The sequence below is a fragment of the Pieris brassicae genome, chromosome 8 (assembly GCF_905147105.1).
Source record: "Pieris brassicae chromosome 8, ilPieBrab1.1, whole genome shotgun sequence".
Classification (NCBI taxonomy): Eukaryota; Metazoa; Arthropoda; class Insecta; order Lepidoptera; family Pieridae; genus Pieris; species Pieris brassicae.
The window spans coordinates 13,139,739-13,163,031 of NC_059672.1; the positions used below are offsets into that span (position 1 = coordinate 13,139,739).

At 34.0% G+C, this 23,293-nt stretch overlaps 2 protein-coding genes across 3 annotated transcripts in view; one reads left to right on the forward strand and one right to left on the reverse strand.

Annotated features, from left to right (window-relative positions):
* LOC123713153 (calcium/calmodulin-dependent protein kinase kinase 2) overlaps positions 1–13,240 on the forward strand; it is an 83,598-nt gene extending 70,358 nt beyond the window's left edge. For both annotated transcript variants that reach the window (XM_045666693.1, XM_045666694.1), the window contains 6 exons: positions 1,741–1,888; positions 4,569–4,759; positions 5,554–5,769; positions 6,404–6,571; positions 9,449–9,594; positions 10,235–13,240. In XM_045666693.1, coding sequence (XP_045522649.1) covers positions 1,741–1,888; positions 4,569–4,759; positions 5,554–5,769; positions 6,404–6,571; positions 9,449–9,594; positions 10,235–10,373 — 1,008 coding nt within the window. In that variant the 3' untranslated portion in view covers positions 10,374–13,240. The remainder of the gene's footprint in view (positions 1–1,740; positions 1,889–4,568; positions 4,760–5,553; positions 5,770–6,403; positions 6,572–9,448; positions 9,595–10,234) is intronic.
* A 1,061-nt stretch (positions 13,241–14,301) lies between these two features.
* Positions 14,302–16,651, reverse strand: LOC123713318. Its single transcript, XM_045666920.1, has 4 exons — positions 16,513–16,651; positions 15,933–16,239; positions 14,571–15,578; positions 14,302–14,360 (listed from the first exon to the last, which is right to left on the reverse strand). Exons 1-4 carry the CDS (start codon positions 16,528–16,530, stop codon positions 14,302–14,304), a joined length of 1,392 nt encoding a protein of 463 aa, XP_045522876.1. The 5' UTR covers positions 16,531–16,651.
* Positions 16,652–23,293: the final 6,642 nt, after the last annotated feature.

Below are 23,293 nucleotides of genomic sequence, written 5' to 3' on the forward strand. Positions count from 1 at the left end.
TTATGTTATTAGAAATATCGATATTGCGAAACAAAATACAAGGATGCGTTGCCGAATGAGTCTCATGGGAAATTACTAGTGACACGCGCGTACAATATCGGAGATAATTTAATACACAATCATGCATGTGTCCAGTGGGGCTACAACATGAATCTGTCCTGACCTGTTTTCTATTGTTGTTCTACTGACAAGGTGTGGTTGTATAGTTTGGGATCTAAAGGCAATAACGCACTAGCGGCCATGTCGCGCGACCCGGCCGCAAGGGTAGTAGACAAGCAACGCGGCCAAAACGACAGCGCGCTTCAAAATGGACGTGAAAGAAATAGTAGCTTGTGTATCGACATATCCCACAACGCCCTCCTAGTTTCAAGCTCAGATATAAATCTTTCTATATTGAATGACATCGCCGCAGCTAGTGCACGCTCACTGGTGTTTATGGTCGCGCATTATGGCCGCGCGTCCTGGCCGCTAGTGCGCTATTGCCCTAAGGCGTATACAAAGTCGAGATAAGTGTCGAGGGTAAGCCCTCAGATTCAGAGACGACATGGCGCGACTCCAATAGTATATCAAAAATATATTGAATCTTGATATACGATATTCATAGTTCGCGCTTTTTTTTCTGAATCTCCCCTTAGATGTAAGATATCCCCTTTACTACTTATATCGCCGCTCACGTACTTACAAGCGTGAACCCAGGACCTCAAAATTATATGGGTAGTTCTTCTTGCCCGCTCTAAGCCCTTGACTTGCGAACTGGTAGTAAATTTAAATATACAATTAATATAACTTTTATTCTGACGTATATATAAGTGTACTTGTTTTCCTATATGAATAAAGTTATTTTGAGTTTGAGAACATGTGACTACAATGAAAATACATCGAAATTAATAAAATAAAACGATATTAAATTTTGATAAAGTAACAAAACTTTTGTTTAAAACAATTTCACATAGGTTATGTGAACCCTCTGAACAAGAAGGTCAGCTTGTTTGTTTTCAGAAAGCATTGATTAGGCTTGAAATTCCAAAAAGACTAAAAGGTTTTATACGAAAATAAATTGTAATAATTGGAAATACTACGACTTCTAAACGAAATAGGGCTATATTTAGGCAAGGATTTTACAATTATCTTTTCTCAGTATTCAATTTTATTTCAAAGTTCAAAGTCTATTATCGTTTTCCTTTGAAACCTTTCATAAATGGACCGGTATTATCTCATCGGAATTAAATGCATGAGAAGTTATTCTCAGCGAGCATTCTCAGAAATAATAAAATGTTTGAAGGATCCTATATAACATGGTTGTAAACCAGACCTATTGAACTATATGTGAAAATTAATAGTTATGGAAACAATATTGTTTTGTATAAACGAAATCTGAACATATACTGTTCTTACAGAAATTGTGAAAACTTGACACTTAACATTTTACGAAAATATCATAAGCTCATAACTCGTGTTGTTAAACGCATTCAATATTGTAGACGCGCTATGGGCCAACTATTAAAATAATAAATTAATTAATAATTAAAAAACATATTTATGCTTTGATAAATGTATCAGTAAACAATAATCATAACAATACAATTACACAGATAAACAGTATAAACCTATTTATTTTATTTATAAAAAGTTTGCCAGCAGGTATTACAATAAAAAAATACATCTGGTAACATACATAGACAACAATAAACTCTTTATGCACTGTTTTTATTATATTTCCATAGCGTTTTTTATTTGCAGGTATTAGATGATCCAGCAGAGGACCAATTGTACCTAGTTTTCCAGCTACTGGAGGGAGGACCTGTGATAGATATTCCCACAGACAACCCCCTCAGCGAGCAGTTGGCAAGAAAGTACTTCAGGGACGCTTTACTCGGCGTTGAGTATCGTAAGTAAGATCGTTTAATTTATCTTAACATTGCCATAGATTTTATCTATGTCGGAGCAATATATGTATCTGTGTATATGTTATTAAATTATGTCACATGGCATACTTAACGGAGAATAATGATAATATTTTAAACAAACCCTTTCGCATCATAACTTAGTGTTGCATAATTTTCACTTGAAGCCCGTACTGCATAGTACTGCATGCAATGCGAATTATCGATAAATTCTGCCTTATTGAAATCAACTTAAAATATATTCAGACGCTAGATAGAAAAGCCGTAGAATTTTAATAGATGTCTAGGAAACCCTTACGTAAATGTATCTAAAATTTCAGTTTTCAAGAACAAAATAGGCGCAAAAATATCTAGGCGTTTAGATTTTATTTATATCACGTCTGTATTATACTAGGCTTATTTTTAGACGTAACAATCTTTGTAGTTCGAAAAACCGTAAAATAATTAACAGTAACAGATATTTTGCTTCTGGACATCCCTACTCATTGATTTAATATAACATAGTATTTCAGTTCGTATAATACGAAATACCGAGAACTTCCCAACCCACGTCCATCCCTTTATAATGTCTGTTATTTTTGACGAAATTACGTAATACGTTTCCTTTGACTTTATTAAAAGGCTACGCTTAGAGCAAAATATATCTATTATATTATGATATAGATAAATAGCTCTATGCTGCATAAAGCTGCGTTCACCACGTTTTATTGATTTATTCATCTTCTTCTATTTAAGAGGAAGAAGGTTAGGGGAGTATATTCGTATAGAGACTCTAAAATCGAGTAAAGAAAATGACTGGCAAACCCAAGGTATGAAGATTCGAAAAAAAAATCAACTGGAAATGAAAGCGACATATGACATTTTTTTTAAACTGTATTCTTGACAAATAGGTTTTGTCAAAATTCATATATCACTAGGGAGTCCCTAGGTTGTGGGTAACATGATAACAATTAGTCAGTTAGATGTTTAAAACAATTTTTGTGAAAAAGTATAATTATTGCTGCAACTAATCAAACACTAGTCTTACAATACATTAAGTATGTGTGAATGCGTTAGTGTGTGAATACACACCTAGTGACGGAGGTATGTGAAATAGTAATATGGTGGAAACTGATCAAAAGCTTTGAGCACTAGGTGTTGATGATTTTTTTAGAATTTCCAAAAAATAATTTTAAATGTATGGAGAGCCCTTTATTACGAACCGCCGGCTTTATCTCACAACTATCGGAATGCTTTGTAAAATGGACAGAAGACCTACTTTATATTATAAAGAATAAATTTTTGTATTTTTGTAATAATAATATATGCTATAAATAAACTCTAGAATACTGGGCCTGAAAATTATGTCACCATTACAATGCTACATTATTTCTGAGTAACCATATAGCCCATATGTTTATATTTCCAAAATGTTAAAAAAAACACCAACCGAAGCCTATACAAATCGTCCCGTCTATTAAATACTAATAAATACGGAAATGTTTACTAAATCGCGTTTTCACAACTTTAATTAAAAGCTTACTTTAAAAGTCCCGAAGTTTAATTTTAATTTCAAGAACTATTGGACACCCTAAACTGAAGATCCAATTCATTAAGTTTATTTAGACAATATGGAATAACCAATCTATGGAAAGGTTCGATATTCGCTTCTTAAGGAAAACTTTTTCGACCGGAGAAGTAGTGTCGAACATTCTTTTCAAACAACGTAAAACTTCAGATAGTACGTAATTAATGTATTCGAAGAACGAACAACCATATATATTGTTTCGCGCCTTGTTAATTGTTTACCCTCAAATCTTAATAAACAACATTCGACAATTGCAACCCTTAAACGGTATTGGCTAACCTGGAATGTGATTGCTTTCTCCATTAATGTAAGATATTATACAGAATATAAGCATAACAATATTTTTTAACTCTTTAGTTTATAAGAAATTTGTACTGGACTTATTACTTAGAAAAACATACAAGATAATTTGCTTGATATTTGCTACGGCTATTTTTAACTATATATGTATAATTAAAAATACTATACGTATATATACATGTCGGCGAGGTTGCGTTAAAGCGATCATAGATGTCGTTATTAGTTGTTTAAAAAAAGCGTCAAATGCTAAATCTTTCAGAGATGGCGTTTGAGTGAGGTACTGCGGACGATTCGAAGGTGAGGACGTAACGGATCGAGACGTGGTCGCCGACCACCGCGCCGCCAATAATAATAATAGCCAAACACAGATTAGGGTAAAAAACCGCCTCCACCGCGAGGACCTTTACTTCGCACTTCGCTCACTCCAGTGAGCCTCAGAGCCTCCTCCTGCCCTTCAGGCGATTGACCACCCCGCGACGGCACAAGCCAAGGTTCGAGTCTCACAGGAGACGCCCTTGCGCTAGCCGCGGGATAAAACGCCATTCTAGCCGAGCTACGCTCGCCAAAACAGCCCGATCTGAGCTGTAAAGCGAGATTCCATTAAAAAAAACGGTCGGTCAGTTTGGTTTTAGACGGCATCCAGCAAAGTCGTACGCAGAACTCACTGAGCTTTAAATCTAAATTCGAAATATGCCACATGCGAAAGCGACGGCGATTGTTCTCACGAACAACGCTTGTACCGCGACATATATATATGCATAAATCAGAAATACATAATTTTATATCATTTGCTTCAGTGCACTACCAGCGCATAGCCCATCGCGACATCAAACCAGCCAACCTGCTGCTTGGTGAGGATCGAGTACAGGTGGCAGACCTAGGAGCATGTGGGGAGCTGGCAGGTGCAGGCAAACTGTCTGGAGCTGTTGGGACACCAGCATTTCGCGCGCCAGAGGCTACGACCCTCAACGACAAATATATTGGAGAGGTTGGTATGCTATAAATGTATCTTTTTGTCCTTAGAAATATATCGATTTTGCCTAAGAGTTTGTATTATGACAATTTGTTTCAATGTCAAGTAAAGCTGGTGCGCAACGGTAAGCATGATGTCAATGGTTGCAGTTTCTTACTTTGTCAATATTGGCCTTCAATATACAAAGTTAACAATATGAAAAATATAGTTATTTTACAAAATTTGAAATAAATTTTAGGATGTTTGCATAAGCTTGGGTTAGATCTTATCGCTATTGGCTTCGGGGAACCACCAGATTAAATAAATAACACTTTCATGTGTATATCGATATTATTTATAGTAAGTATTATGCTTATTACCTTACATAAAAAAAATTCAGTATAAGGGTAGTCGGTATAGTAGGTATACTAATGCTAGAAAGGCCGGCACGCAATTATGGGCCTTCTGGAAATGTGATTTCAACGTTCACGCCCATTTGTCTCCTATTACAAAAAAAAAACAACTATTTGCAAATGAAATGGTAAATAAGATGAATAAATTATAAAACTCCGCTTAATCTCTATGTCAAATCTTCACGCAACAGTTAAAATATAATTAAAAACAGTAGAACTTTCAGTATTATTTACAATATATTCTACATAAGTCTGTCAAAATCTAAAAACTCCCCCGCAAACTAAAAACTTGATGCTTTAAAAATCTTATCAGCTTCCCTCTAATTTATTTTGAGAACAACGTCATATAAAACTATCGTGACCGTGTATGTTTCAATATGAATTTCGACAACTTCTATATATTACTACAACTTTCAGGCGGCGGACGTATGGTCACTCGGAGTCACTCTATACGCCATGGTCACAGGCCGCGTTCCCTGGACGTCACCAACAGCCGCTGAGCTACAGAAGCGAATCCTTTCAGAGCCTTTGGCGTTTCCTACACGACCCGCCCTCTCAAAGCCTCTTAAAAAACTGTTGTCACGCATGCTTGATAAGGATCCTGTTACAAGAGCAACGATGCAAGAAATAAAGGTATGTATATAGTTTTATAAACTCTTGCATAAAACATACAAACTCAGGCTCTCAAATTGTGTTTACACTGGTCTGAATAGGTATTTGTGATTCAATTAAAATAACGTATACATAATATAAAACTTATATTGGCGTTAAAACTGGAATTAAGTAGTATATGGTTAAATACTAGAATAGCAACTATTATCCTAGTTTGTATTTAAATCTATTAATATTATAATTTAAACAAAATAACGAACTAATATGAATCCCAACAGCTTATATTGTCTTAACCAGTGGCGGTCCAACTCTTGGTCTGGGATTTCTGTATCTGTTTCGTGATCATTTGTTTTCTAATAGGCAAGAAGGTGCCTGCAGCCAGGTTTGGGTTAGAAGCATGATTCATCGCTATGTTTTCCTTCACCACTCGAACCACTCGCTCGTATGCGTACGAGTATTTAATGCGTACATATAAAGTCTATTAGTGCAGGGGATCAAATGTACGACCTCAAGGATGACAGACGCTCGCTGAAGGCACTAGACTAATATTGCTTTTTGCTCTTGTTACCTACATTACTTGCGAGAAACACTAGAGTAAAACTGTTACTTCTGAAGACCACACTATTTTTAAATGCATAAAATTATTCTCTTTTAGGACAATGAATGGATAACCTGTGGCGGAAGAGACCTGCTGCCGTCAGAGCAGGAGAATTGCAGATTAGTCGAAGTGACAGATGAAGATCTAGCACGGGTAGTAACCTCCATCCCCAACATCTCCACACTCATCCTCATTAAGACCATGCTCAAGAAACACAGCTTTCAGGTGAGATCTTCTGTGATATTATTCAGAATTTATTATTATTTTATTTATAACTAGCGGACCCCACAGACTTCGTTCTGTCAAAAAGATTTGAAATGTGGCAGTTTTTTGTTGCTACCAATTTTATAGTCGGCGCAAAAAAAATTCATGAAGATGGCAGAACCATCACCCTGATGATAGGCCGATGTGTGAGGTTCAGCTCGGGTGACCAAAGTATCTTCGCTTCCACGAACTTTGGCCACTCTTCTGTGACCCACTAAAAAACCCCGACTGGGATGTCTGCTAGAGGGCTTCAAACTAAGAGGCGAACTTAGGGTTCAAACCTGATTCGAAAATAATCTAAAAGGATAGTGGGAACCTAAAAGTGACAAATATTTAAAAATTGTGTGCCTCATTGATATAATTTCCTAATAGTATATATTCAAATAATTTTTCTCAGATAGTATCCCTATCTTAAATTAATAATTCAAAAATTAAATCCTTTTTTTAACGCGATTGGTTTCAGTGAGTGCTTGTAATTTAATATGAACTTTATTAAATAGCAATAAAGTTCAAATTGACTCTACATTTTATTTACAAAACGTTTGTATGGGAAAAAGAAAATGACTGTTTTAGGGGTTTCCCGGAAATTATTCGAATTTTTCTCGCCGTAAAAACCATCCTAAGACTTCAACGAACATTTTAAAAAAAGTAATTTAAAACATTTTAAAACAATTATTCCAGGCGTTGTAGAGTTATGCGCTTACAAACATATTTTGCGATTCATTTTTATATTATAGATGAAATTAAATTAGAAATGAAATTATGAAATTATAAAATATTATTAAGAAAGGAATGCAATCTGGGGCTAAGAAACAGGCACTAGTCTAATTTTTATTTTAAATATTACAGCACCCAGAAATAATGACTATACAAATTTTAACTAATGCGACATTTATACAGATAAGGTTATAAATGCTTCTTCCTATTAAAAGAATTTAAATTATAAAAATAAAATCAATTGCGCTACAGCCTTTTCGGGTCTGGTCCTCAGATTTCTGTATCTGTATCATGGTCTTTTGTTAATCTAATAGGCAAGTAGGTGATCAGCTTTCTGTGCCTGACACACGCCGTCGACTTTTTGGGTCTAAAGCAAGCTCGTTTCCTCACGATGTTTTCCTTCACCATTCGAGCGAATCTTAAATGTGTACATAGAAAGAAAGTCCATAGGTAGCACACACAGTGTTTGTAGGGGATCAAACCTACGACGATCTGGGGATCAACCTAAGGGATGAGAGTCGCATGCTGAAGCCACTAGGCTAACACTGCTGTATTTTAGTTGAAAAAAATACAACTACTAAATACAATTTTTATGTAGTACAAATCCATAGTAATCGTTTTTTATGGCTTGTTTCTTTCCGTTTTTCATTAAGTATTAATATTAAACAATATATTCTATTTAGTAGATTTGACAGCGATTTGATTTGTAATGATAGTAAATAATTCGTTATTAGTAATAACTGTGGGGTTGAGGCTGTAAGAGACCGATGCTGTTAAATCACAACACATAGCTTCGAGTGCAAGAGCATGTATTCTCTTCAGCTATTTAGAGCCTGAAAAAGGTTTTAGTTACTTAATGAAATAATTAAAATACGCGGTGGAGTAATGAGGACGTACCTTATCGTACCAAATATACGTGGGTAACACTGAAAATGTTTAGAACTGACCAGTTAGAAACATTGCTAATGAAAACTTTTTTGAATTTCAATTTTAGAACTTTTTGGTAACCTAATGTAGTATATTGCATTCATTTGTCATTTGTTGTTGTGAATTGGCGGAAAATCTATAACTCTTGTTACACGTCAAAATGAACCTAACGCGAGAAAATTTTTGGTCAATGATTTATAATGACTTTCGTTGTGGGCTTACTCAACAACAAAGCTATGATAAGCCCCAATTAACATTTCTTAATGAAGCTCCATCACGTGCGATGCATGATACAGGAAGATAAGAGAGTGACCTATCAGCAGATACAGGCAAGCCTAGGCATTGGTATGACGAAGCTTTGTACCAGATGGATTCCCCATCCTTTAACCGACGACCAGAAACATCTTCGCATGGACTGATGTCGCGAAATGTTAGAAAAGTTCAACGGCGGTGATTCAAATGCTGATATTGACATCGTCACAGGTGATGAAAGCTGGATATATTGCTACGAAACCAAAGACAATCAGTGGGTGTTTCCTTTCGTGGATCGGCCAACTAAAGTAAATAAAGGAAGACGTCAAGGACGTCAAAGATGATTGCCTCATTCTTTGGTCGGAAAGGTCATTTGAAGATGGAACGCGACAGTTGTGCGAGAAGATGGAAGGACAGTTACAGCAGACTGGTATGTCAATCGCTGTTTGCCTATTGTCTTGGAAAAAGTCGACAGCAGCGCCCTCGAAGCGGGATCCTTCTTCACCTCGACAGTGCTGACATGGCGCCATTCGACTTTCATTTACTTAAAGATTCCATTTACTTAGATTTCATTTACTTACTTACAGAACTTAAGATAAAATACAAGGTATTAGCTTTACGAGCCCTGAAGATGCGGTGCCGTACGAAAGCGTACGAAAATGCCCTAAGGAAAAATTGGCCCACTGCTTTTCTCAGTGGTTCCATCGAATGCGACTGTGTAGAGAGGAACGGAGATTACTTCGAAAAACAATAAAAGTATTGGCAACTTTCTACATTAAGCCGTTTTTTCTACAAATGTTTTTCGTTTACCACTGAAGGCATGGCACAAAATAATTTGATTGAACAATGATCATTAGCTTTAAATTGCAGGAGTGTATATATTCTATTGTTAGATGCTAGGAGTTATTTACTTTTGTCAACATTTCTATCTGACACTTTCAGAACCCATTTCTACGCAGTCGGGAGAGTAGCTCCCGTCGCGAATCTAGTGAAACTGGGGAAACGGCGGTTGCTGTGCGAGGAAAACGCACAGCTTTGGCGCGGGCCGGACGCTCGCTGTCAGCTCCTGGAAACTATCTTACTGACAAGTAGGTATTACGTTGATAAAGAGTGCTTATATATTATTACTTAACGGTACAAACAAATATAGTTTTCAAAATTCTCATTTCTCTCGTTCAAGTATTATGTAACGAATTGTTGGGAGGGGGGAGGTCCTCTAAAACGTTACGTTGCGGGGCGGGGATTGATTTTATTTTTCCAGTACTTTACACCACATAAGGGTAAGTTTCAGGTGTAAAAAGTCACTAGTTGCCACACGTTTTACTATTGGGTACAGTAAACGTTACGGCGCCCTTCATTGGGGGGGGGGGTCAAGAATCTCCAAAAATTGCTTGACGTAATACTTGAACGCTCCCTAAGTCACATTGTTAGATTAACTTCTGTCCTATATATCTTAGGTAGGGAAAATGAAAATTGTGTGGCCAAGGCCACCACTACTTTGCCAAAGATGACAAAGTATAGTCCACCATAAGGACTGTGCGAGAAAAGAACCTATAATAGTCAAGGGTTTGTTTAAGCGTAGAAAACAAGCTCACTAGTAATTTATTAATATTATGTAATTACTTTAACATTAGGTAGATTACGGCAGAGGCACCCTTTAAATCGTTAATATTTTAGTTAATTAGTTTTCACATCACAAACAGGTGTTAAGACTTTTACTAATTACAGGCAAGTTTCATTCGATATCAACTTGGAAGCTGTCGAAGAAACCAAAGAGAAACCAGAAACAAAACAAAGTGTCAGCAAATCATCCACAAAGAGCAAGGAAAGCAAAGAAAATGATCGAGCGGTTGCACCGCAACGGTGACGCGCGAACGCTCGTGACACGCCTTAATATACAATAAGGCATTTAATGTGTGACTTCATAGTTTTAAGGCTTATCTTAAATTTAATATTCATGTCCGCTTTAACCACAAATATATATAAATTATTTTTTTAATTATATTTTCGTTGTGATAAGTTGGTGCATGTGTTACTTAAAGGAATCGAATGGGAGATAGAAGTAAATTTTAGGAATTATTACGAAAAAAAATCACATATTTTTTTCCCATTCAAATGTATGAGAAATATTAATCAGTGTTTTTACTTGGTTGTGAAGATGGCACATAGATACAATATTTTATCTTACACAAAATATATTAAGTTCCGTGGTGATAGCACAAATTTTACATATCTCTTTAATTTATTTGTTCTGTATATAAAAAGCACTTTTCGCAATGCTTACTTACTAAAATAAAAAACATTATTTAGTACTAACAAATCTTTATATCTACAACATATTTATTATACATAAACTTTTCACATCATTATTCGAAGCAATTAGGAATCTTTATTATTCAAAAGAGGTTTCATATGAAAAACAATTTACCCATGTCTTGCTTGCTCAATATTAACGTCTAAGCGGTTTAGATGTGAAAGCAAAGGACGAAAAAAAAATCATATTGATAGACTCTCTGAGAAGTTGTACAAAGTACATTACGTTATTCATTGTTTATTAAAATAAGTTTAAATAGTTCCGGCAAGGTATTTAGTATATAATTTAATGATTATTTTTGCTTCGAATAATGTAAAAAATTATGCACTAAATTAAAAGGCTTAGAATCTTATTCAGAGTCGAGATTTAACTTTAAGTATCCCCTATGTCTAAGTTCAATAGTTTTTGACTAAGGTAACACCGCGCTTAGAGTTGACTCTAAGGGTGAGATTCAGAAACGATACGTAGTACGAACAATGACTCCCGTACGTCAAAACCATTACTTACTTCAAACGCTCGAAGTAAAAAATGGGTTAACTTCATGGCAAGTGATGGCGAATCTTGCGTCTCCAAACGGACAATCTTTTATATAAAAATGCAGATAGTAATGATTCATGAATGATGTAATATTTCACACATTACACAAATAAAACTTTATATTTTATATTGATCGATCAAGTTTCAATAAGACCATGTTTTTCGATACAATTATGTGAAGTGGCCATGGCGGCGACTCGGCCCGAGTCCCAGACTTCGATCGTCTTACAATACCTCTCTGAATCTTGCCTTGCCTTCTGAAATTTACCTTTAGGCTAGGGTTCAGACATAAGTAATATGTCAAATGATCAGATTCTGACAGATCACATAGTTACATGACTCAATCACTAGCCATGTATAAAAATAAATCAGTGCAATTGGACCGTTTTATCTAAAGTATATCTGTCGTTTATAACTACAGCGTAAAAACAATTTTGCAGAAAGAGTTCAATTAGACTGACTTAGTTTTTACGAAAAAGTGGATATTTTATCTACAATTTTAGCCAAAGAATATGCACTAATATAAATGATAAGTTTATATTTTTGAATAGTTCATAAAGTCTATATCGGCTATAGCTTACTATAATCAGTATCCATGGTAAAATAGTTATTGTCAATAATTTCCAAGAATTTTATAAGCGCCTGCATAAATTTTAATATCCTTCTAGTGTAATTGCTCAAATAGTAATAGTTATAATAATTTAACCAAATATTATACAAAATCAGAAAACATCGAAAACACTGCCCTTAATTATTTGGTAATTTATCCAAAATTATATAATGATTTTTACAAGTGTTTATTATTTCCATCTGGCAGCCCTATTATAGAAATATACATTAACTTTATTGCCTAACTTGTAATTTTCACTAGTCTTTGAAATAATGGCTTATAAGCACACAATGGTTAATTCAGACACACAAGTTAAAAAAGTTATTTTTATAGACTTTCCACATATTTGTATGTCGAAAAATATTTCAAATAGTTATGGCTGGCTTCGATTCTCATCGTTGTGGGACTTTGATTCTTCATGTATGTCTGCTTACCACACAGCTTGCATCTGTTGCACCTTTGACATTAACAGTTTTTTGCTCAAAAATTTGTTCCATTGGTATTGTTATTATATAAACTTATATAATTTTATTTGTAACATAAAATTTATCTCATATTATTTCTATTTGGATGTAAGATGACCATCGTTCTTTATGTTTAAAAGACGTGATATTTTGTCCAAGCTTAGTTTTAGGTTCGCATTATCCTCCGCAAGCGAAAGGTCCAATTATAAAGCCTTTGAATGTTGTGATAGTGAATAGTGCTTATATATTTCCCTAAATTATATTCGGCTTATATTGTTGCCTAAAATTCTGAACCACCAATGCCTTAGTATTTAACTATAAAAACTCCTGATATACCATCCTTTGTACATTCATTTGATTACTTTAGATAACATTTCCTGTACCATAGACGGATTAGAACATTCCCACGCTCTCCCCTCTTCTGTTTATTAAATAAATACACGCCGACGTATAAATTTTCGTTTTTTTTAATCTAAATCGGCAACTTTGTGAATGTAATTAATTACAAGAATTATTGCAATGAAGCTCTTAAAATCTGTGATAGATTCCTTATTAGGCAAAAACAATGATAAGTACTAAAACCTTTGTACCAATATATATAGTGACCATTTTATTTAATTATCTTTTTTTACGTTTACTTTCTTCCTATTAATAGAAATCCTATCATCGTAATAAAAACGAACCAATTAAGCATTATATTAAAGGCATTGGTAGTTCACATGTAAATGCGTCTTTGTAAACTTTTTAAATTATGTAAATATTGGGAAAAATATGTAACAATTATGAATTTGTTAAGTGAATTTTATGAATTGGAGTCAATATTAAATCAATTTTTATCTTATTTTTGAGTTTCAATCCACTGAATTAATTTCACAGAGCTAGAGCGTATTACATGCTACAAATTATTGAAGAAAAGTTGAATTTAAGACACGTCCCTTAAAAAAGGTATATTTTTCGAATAAACAACATTATATTGTTTTTGCCAATCACTTGACAAGATCGATATGTATTCACCTGCCCAGCCATCATAAGTTATTTTCTTGTTCGATTAAATGAATGCCGCGAACGCAAGGGTCTGGTATACATTTGGGTCTACATATACACATATTATTTGTAAGAAATTAACTCCTAAAATCTTTAATAATAAATGAACACTTTTTTGATACGTCTTACTTTTTTAAAATCGATTAACTAAATATGAACTTTCTTTTGAGATTATGAATTTGGAGACGCTACGGAGAGCTAACAGTCGTAATGTTTAAACTATTATTCTTCGTAACACAGAATATATTTAATTTGGTAGATACTTAAATTGAAGTATTGTACATAAATTTAGTTGGTCATTTGTATCAATTAAAATAACATTTACAGTACGTCATTAATAATTCTATTAAGATTCGAGAATACTACTAATTGAAGAATTATTACTATATACGACGAATACCAACTTACCAAGTAGATAAAGAAGGCTCATTCGTTCGTAAATTATGTCCAAAACAAACTTTGGACAATACTTCAAGCTCCTTTCAATTATGTAGAAATGCTTGCAAAATGTGAAGAATGAAATGGTATTGAAATAAAAAAAAATCCACATCCCCAAGGAAAGCCCAAACGTTTTAAGTGCAAAACCCATTCGTCCTAAATAATTTAGACATAAAATCCATTTATGTTCCCCATTTGCTCCTTGGGGAAATTAGTGGAGAGTTTTATTCCCATTTAGATCACGACAGAACTTAGAGTATGAGAAAACGTTACCACATGATGTTAGAATAAAAATAAAATGAGTTATCACACTTAACATAACTTGACCGAACTAACTATATAAACAAAACAGCTAAAAGAACATCACCGATACATTTTCACATAAGTACTACTTCTTTTTGGACTTCTTCTTAGACGGCTTTTTCTTTGTTTTTTCTTCACCGTTGTCTTTAAAACTCAATAAAGTCACAGATTGAGTGTCTGCCGGCAAAACCATGGACTCCGAAGGCGCTGACGTTAGCGTAACCACGTTATTTTGATCAGTTGACACTGGCACATAGTTTTGTGTATTTCCCTGAGTATTTGAAACAGGAACTAAATTGAGCTGACTCCCTGTATTCCCTTGTCCACTTGTTACAGTTACGTAGTTTGGTTGACTTGCTGAATTATCTTGACCACTTGACACTGGCACATAGTTGATTTGAGTATTTGGTGTAGTTTCTTGAGCACCCGGCACTACATTTATTTGTGTCCCTGTATTTCCCTGCCCATTAGCTACGGTTACGTAATTCGGTTGACCTACTATATTCCCTTGTCCATTTGTCACTGGGACATAGTTGACCTGGGAGTTAGGTACATTTCCTTGAGAATTAGGAACTGTCATATAAGTCTGTTGCCCAGAACTAACCGAATTTGATATAGGTACATAGCTAACTGCAGCATTTCCTTGATTTGTCAACGGCTGGGACATTAAATTTGGTTGACCACTGGATACAGGCACGTAAGTACTTTGACTAATGGGCACAAAATTCTGAGGAGTTATTTGATATACAACTGGAGAACTCGGCACTAACACGGTTTGACCATTACTAGAAATATAACCGACGCTATACCGGACTGGCGCGTTTGTGTATGGTACACTTGTTTGTATAGTTTGTAAGGGTTGATTGGGTACAGATACAACATAATAAGTTGGCATTCCGTTTATTATTCCACTATTAGCTGTTGGAATCGAGTTTTGTACTTGGTAACTAGCAGGGTTAGAAATTACATCAGTGGATTGGAACATTTGGCTTGGAATATCAGCATTAGCAATAGTGTTGGGAAGGTTTACGATTTTATATAAAGTGGAACCACCATTTGCATTCGGTAAGACTATGCTGTTCCCGAATGAATTCGGTTCAGCCACTTTATTAATTAATGGAGTTTGGTTTGGAGTTATAAGTGTTGCGTATGAAGCTTGGTTAGGAGTTTGGACAAATGTTTGGGTATTTGTTAGGGGCGCAGTTTGAGTGATTGCATTAGTTAAAGGAGCTGAAGGATTACGATTCCACTGATTGGTATCAGAAGGATCTATATTAACTGCATATAAGATTTGAGGCGTATCGTTGAATCTGTTTGGTAATTCGGATGCATTATGTTTCCCTTGTACCTCTTCCATGTTATCTGGAAAAACAATTGCATTAGGATTTCGCGGTTTATTTACCCTTACATATTCCTTTTCCTTATTAAGCGTTGGTTCTATATTTTCACTTTTATCAGTATCAATGTGCATTGTGTCGTGATTATTATTATTGGGCCGTGATTTACTAGTGTCTCTTTCTAGTTTATTATTATTGGTCATGTCGTTAATGTCCCTTTTAATATTTGAAGAATGTGCCGTGTCCGTGTTGAAATGTATAGGCACAGAGGAATTCAAAACAAGTGGTGGATTAGTGCTTAAATGAAGCATTTCTTGTGGTTGTTCCGTGGTTGTTAGAGGAGTAGTTGGAATTTCAGTGTTATAATTTGATGGATTACCTGCTCTAAGTCCTTCTGAGGGTTCATTAAGTTCTGGATTTGGAAGTCCTTGATTTTTTGGTATATTATAGCCACTTTGTCCCAAATTTCGGTACCCCATATTATTTTGCTGATATCCTGAATTCAATCGGCTCCCATAGGAATCGGGATTGAAGTTATTTGTATCTGGTTGCTGATTGTAATTATTTCCGCGATGCCCTTTGATCATGTCGTGCAGCATGTGTGGTAGAGTGTCAAAAATACTGTCAGGACGGTCTTTTCCATAATACACATGACTATTAACAACAGCAAACACCAATGTAAGAATCTGAAAAAAGATCAATAAATGCCTAATCACAATTCAAATATAAACATTAGTACTGTCTTACCACATAATATCAGTCATGTGGTAAAAAAAAGGTCTTCATATAAAAACTACTATGTTTTTAAGAAGTAAAAATTAACCTTTGCTGTCCATACGAATTTACTATCTAAGTGTATACTAGTACCGATTTCACAACTGGTTACAAAATACACCGATAATTTTTTAATAAAAACAATTAAATGTATGCTATTTATTATAATAATAAGATAGACTCACCAATGCTTTCCCATCCATATCGGAGAGACAAATGACAAAAACATCAAAATACAATAATTTAAATTCCGTCTCTAAATTTTATTATAAGGCATTAGGAAATAAATTGATAATGATATTCTGAATGTTTAAGGGAAAACCACACGCAACCAGTTAATCGCAGTCATTAAATTAATTATCAAATGCATCGTTATTAGTTGTGGAAGATAACTATGACGTTATGAGAAATCCGAACACCTAATGGATTTTTTAAATTAATTACCTAATAACATTACTTTTTCATTTCCGTTTTTTTGTCATCGCAGCATGACGCTTAAATTATTATTTTTTCAAACCCAGCAATGTTCCAAACATTATATCATTTAACATTGATTTTAGCTATTTATTTATTTAATTGTTAAATTACATACGCTTCGTGTCTGATTTCCAAATGATGCAATAAATGCCGCTTTGTTGTGTTTCTCCAACGGAGTGAATTAAATATTATGAAACTATATTGTCAATATATTCTTGAAGCCTTGTTGTATGTGCAAAAAAAATATATCAACGATTTTAAAACTAATGGTGACTTTCACCAGAATATTACTCAAAACAGAACTAATCTAAACGTACGACCAACCAGGCTCCAGAAGATGAACCACTCCTTATATGGATATTGTATTCGTTTTTATAACAAACAAACTCCCAAGCGAAATTAGAAAATTATCACCGAATAAACTGAAACCTCTCGTTAAACGTAAATTATATAATAAGGTTTTTTATAAATTTGACGATTATTTAAATGATCCTTGGAATTGATTTCTTCCAGTTCAAACAATTTCTATGTCTCAAAACTCAGCGATTAAAAAGAGTAGCGGAGAGTTTCTTAAATTTAGATAAATTCGTAAATGTAAATTTAGAAACAATTTAACATCTTTTCTGTTGTTGTTGTTCATAATACTCGTAGTACTTGGTATATGAATAAAGTTATTTTGAGTTAGGTTTTTTAAATATTTTTTTACCATATACTTCATATGTAGTCGTATATAGTAGTATCATAGTATGAACACTTAACATAATTGCAATTTAGAAAGCATTGAATAATCGCACTACGAAGACATTTAATAGATTCGTACCTTTCAAAACATAAATGTTTATTTAATTAAAATAGGGTTTTTGTTTATTATTATTGTTTATTGTTTACATAAACAAAAACAATGAACAAAATAAATAAAACCATTTTTAATTGCATGTTATATTTATAGAATTATTACAATTCAGTACAAATTTGGGTAATAAGCATTATTGTAGTTATAGTTTTTTCCAACTGTTTCTGAAAGTTCCCTTCCTATGGGATTATTTAAACCGTTAACCAAACCCTTTTGATATTCTAAAGGCCGTACCTCTGGATAGGGAGTCTTATATAAATCTTGTCTTTCATATTTATACTCCTTTTTGCCGTAATACAGCTCGCTCTCATCATATCTAGGCTCATGCTTAGGTTCATATAGATCGTAGTAATCGCTCACTCTATGGTAGTTTTTGTCATATTCAAAGTCCCGACGTTTTCCTACAATTTCCAGTAACTCTTTGGTAAGAGGGCTGGTGTAGCCATTAACGAGATAAGTTCTTCTCTGAAATCCTAGACCACTGCGGCCCGCAAAGCCGGGGTAGGGAAACATTTCATAGAAATCATAGTTCGAGTCATTTTTATCAGCAGACGACATCTTTGGATGGTATGGAACATATTCGCGGTTCTTATATTCCTTGTTACGTCTGTCATCCTTTTTTAGTTCTCTGTAGTTGTCTCTACCTGAGTGGAGTTCGGCTACGTTGGCGTATTCCAATCCTTCATGCGAAGGATATCCATAGTTTCCACCGTAGGCTCCGTATCTTTCTGGCACACGGCCATCTACATTATCAGAACCTTGATTTCCACGACTTCTTTCTCTGTCTTGGTTTCTATACTCACTCTGATCACGTTCTTCATTATTTCTCTCCTGATTTTTCGGGTTCCCCCCTTCCCTGCGGCGATCGTTTCTGTTACGATTCTCGTATCGATTGCTATTAGAGTTTATGGTCAACTGCTCATCATTTGGGTAGCCACGTTGCGGCTCGCAATTAACGAGGATCAAGGAGAAGGTGGCCTGCAATTGAGACATATTATCAATATTTTAAGAAAATTTAATTACAGCAGGTTGATTAAGCTTCAGAAGTAGTTTTCTTCCACTTTACCTTAAATTATAAACATATTTGATAAAATATAACTTGATGCGATGAAATATAATAGAAAATTACAAGTGGTTTTTTTTAAACTTTTTATTGAAATAAAAGTAAGTATAAAATAGATAACAATAGTCGCATTTCCTAACTGACTCCTGTATTATTGAGTCGGCGGACATACAGATCAAAAACAGTATTAGCTAATTCCCATTCGAGCAAACACCGTGGCATATGGTAGTTGATATTGATACGTGTATTCCTTATTAGAACTTTGGTAGGCTGTATCATAAACCGGCTTTCTATATTTATAGTAATTATTAGCGTCGTCATTATTAGGATGAGATACAATAGATTTTGATTCTCCGAAATGCAGATTGTAGTCGCGCTGTTGAGGCATGTTTGTATAGTTTTGATTATATTTCTGTACCCTTCCAGCAGATCCCAATATTTGTTGACTTAGATGATTAATTAAACTGGGTAATGGATAAGGATGTGGTAAACCAAATCCACTTTCAATGAGACCTTGGTTATAATTTGGAAATATATAATTAGGGTAACCCTTATTTACGTAATATGGTTCTCTATAATGGAAATCATCGTAGTTTTTGGATCCGTAATAGGGGTTACCGTTGCGTATGTAGCCTTGATCTTCTTTATCTTCTTCGTATTTAGGAAAATTATTTTTCTCTTCAAGCTTTTCTTTACCTTGGTCATTAATAGAAAATCCTTGATAGCTCCAGCCTTCGTTCGGTTTTGGATCATAATTATGTTTACTATTATATTCGTACTCGTTAGCTGGCCTGTATTCATTATAATAACTGTAATCCCTTTGCTTATCATATTGTCCCAAACTCTTATTATCAGAGTAGGGTAGTGTTGAATGGGGCGTATTATAATTAAATACTGGACCCTGTTTTTCAAGATTTCCTATAGTATAATCATAAATATATTTATCTTCCTTTTGCTTGCTTTTGATAAAATCTTGTAACGGATTGATTTTGTCTGGTTGGTTTGAATATTCAGGACCGCGATAATATGGACCATGACTACCTCTATCCTGGAGTAAATATTTTCGACTTGGATAGTCATCGTTATGATTATAGTTCACTAGGTCTTGCTTAATCTTGACAGGTTCATAAAAGTAATTAGGATCTTGATATCCTCCATTTTTCCGATTGTTGTATGGTTGTTCTGTTATATCGTTTTTTTCAGATTTTTTATATGAGCTTCCCGAATTATATTTTACATCATATTGGTACCCCTCATTGTTTTTTTCGCTATCGTAATTATTGCTTGTAACGTATTTTTGGGAATTCTTTTCACCCCTATCTATTTGTTTGTGGCTAATTTTATAGTCATAGATTTCTTTCTGACCTTCTTGCTGATAACCTTTTACTTCCTTATTTCTTTCGCCATATGGTTTTGTGTGAATATCGATATCTTTTTCTTTATTAATATTGTCTTTATTTGCAGTATAAATATATTTACCGAGTATTTCATTTTTTTCCATACTTTTATAAGTGTCTTCTTTTTCATTTATAAGTTTTCTGTCCTGATGTAAATATTTGCTATTAACTCTTTCTTTCTTATTTTTTTCTTTTGCATAAATTTCAGTATCTTTATCTTGTTTGTCGAATTGACTAAAAGATTTGCTTTCAACTTTCTTACCTTTATCTTCGTCTTGTTTTTTTGGAGGGTAATACACTTCCAGATCTATTTTTGGGTTTTTTTGGTTCTGATCGTAGATATACTCTTGTTTACTTTTATTTTTCTGCCTTCTAGGGTCTAAGTTTTGAATTATATGATATCCTGGAATTTTTTCAATAACTTGTTCCTTTATTTCTTGCCCTATGTTACTAATTAAACCTAAAAGCTCTATTCCTCCAAGAAGGTCCTTTTTGTCTTGAATATGGTTATTAAATAACTGCCTATAATCTTTTTCTTTATTTTCAGATTTTTTATCAGGTTTTATGTATTCGTATGTAAGTTTACTTTGTGGTTCTTCTATTTGGTAACCTTTTTCGTTTTCTTCATTGTTTAGAACCTTATGTATATGAATTCCTCCATTTGTATCTAGCCCCGTTCCTAAAGTAGTATCAGCCTTTTTGACAATAACGTCAACTTCTACTTGCTTATCACTTTGTTCTTTTCCTTTACTGATGTAACCATGGATTTCAATAACTTCTTTCTTCTTACCTTGTTCTTTACTCCTGCTATCTTTGTATTTAGGACCTTCCATCGCTATATCCTTTGAGTTGTCAGAGTTCGATTTAGGTGCTGTAATTAGGCTTTCTAAGTAAGTGTAACCATAACCTGGAGAATGATTCGTATAAGATTTTTCTTTATAACTTTCACTTTTTGATCTTGAATAACTCTGTTTTTCTCCTTTATATTGATAATTGTTATTACTATTCATATCTTTATCGTCAAGTCTCGAACTGCCTTTATTTTCAGGCTCACGACTATAATCATCATTACCATTATTTCGGTTTTTGTTTGATTGTACATTGTACTTACTATCATAGTTGTTCTCTTTATCTTTCTTGTCGTCACGGTTTACGACTTCTTGATACCGACGTCGATCGTCTTTGTCTTCGTTAGTTGTTTCTTTTTTGTAATTAGTATTTGCGTCGTTTTTATTTTTACTATCACTATCATATTTCTTTATACCTTTATCGTTCTTATCATTTTCTCTCTCCTTTTCCTGTTTTCTGTTTTTATCGTTTTTATAATTTGAATCATCTTTTTCATTGTTACTTTTATAGCCTCGATCTTTGTCTTGTTTATCAAATCCACGTTGATTGTTTTGGTCATCCGGGCTAGATTTGTTATATTGATTTTGACGATCATAGTTTTTATCTTTATCACTTTCTTGCGTACTATCTATGTTCTTACTATACTGTTTTTCACCGTTTCGATTTTCTGATTCATTTCCTTTCTTGCGATATTTATCTTGAGACCTATCTTTATTTTTGTCTTCTTTGTTAAAGTCTTTATTTTTATCAGAACGACCTTTATCGTCCCTGTTGCTGTCTACATTATCATTACCTTCTTCCCAATTTTTATCACGTTCGTTATATCTTTCGTGTTTACCATTATTGTCCTTATCATTTTCTCTATACCGGTTTCTATCACCTACGTGATTGTTATTTTGTGGGTGATCGTTCTGTTTTTCTCTGTTTCTGTCATTGTAATTCTGATCTTTTTTCTTAATATCTGGATCAACTTCCTCTCCGGATTTGTTGTCCCTGCTTCGATATGACCTTTGGCTATGATCTACTTCATCGTATCGACTTTCGTCAAGTCTACTATCGAAGTTCCATCCATAGCTTTTGTCAAAGTTATAGTAAAGGCCTGATGTATCCCCATCAGCCAGGGCTTCTTGTTGTGGCTCACAAACAACAAGTAGGATTACGGAGAAGATGGCCTGGAATACAATAATTGTCTTGCATAGAATTAATGTTCCGATGATAGAAAATTGGTTAGCTCATTTTACGAATGTATGCGATAGACGTCCAATTCCTTTCCCCCTTCCACGTCCTTCGCTTGGCTCACGTTATTTTATTTCCCAATATTATAATGGCTTATGTTAATAAATAAAATATTTACTGTTTCACAACTAGCAATAGCATAGAAACATATATAAAACCCTGATATGGTCTGCAATGATAGGTTTTTGATATATAGGTATAACCCACATATATTGTTATGTTATGCCAAATTAATGTACAATTCATCTTTTACTACAGAGTACAAGTACGTTCTTATATATTATACACTATATGTTGATATCACGAATCGAAATCAATAAATATTCTAAAAACAAATATCTATTTAAAGAAATACCCCTTATTCACGAAATCTTATAGTCAGTCTTATTATTTATATTAAACTACAGCAATGATCGCACGGGACCTTAGTATGAGGCAAACAGATAATTGTGTCACTGCCCATTTTCTTTATAAGCGCTTTCACAAATCGAGGAGTCGGTTTTGATCAAACATAGATCAGTTATTACATATACTGTATATTCTAAGGACTTTCGTCCTTGTTATGCGCACTGTCATTAATAATTTATAATTTTGTGAGGTGCCAGTTTATAAAACAAAGAATACTCACTATTAAAACCAACTTCATGTCTACTGGCTCTAGTTACAACATATAACTAATCAAAATTACATAAGACGTGTATAAATAACTGCGGGCCGAATAGGTATTTCGTGATAACAAAGATTTGAAGGATCTTTAAAGGTAATTCGATTGATTGCTAATAAACGAATTAACCTGAATGTAAAGTAATTAAAGTTAATATCAAATGGGTAATTATGTAATGTACTTAACAAATTGCTCGATATTTCCGCAACTAAATCCTTTAAATGCAATAATAAAAACATAATCGTTGTCCTTATTAATTGATCGAAAATGTTTGATTTCTATAGTAACTGGTATTAAAACTGTCAGTAACTTGATACGTAGCTTTTGTTTGAAACGATTTGAAATATTAATAATCATAATAGCAACATTTATGAGCAATTACAAAAAAGTTATTGTATACCTTCACTTGATTGTCTGGTACTGATGT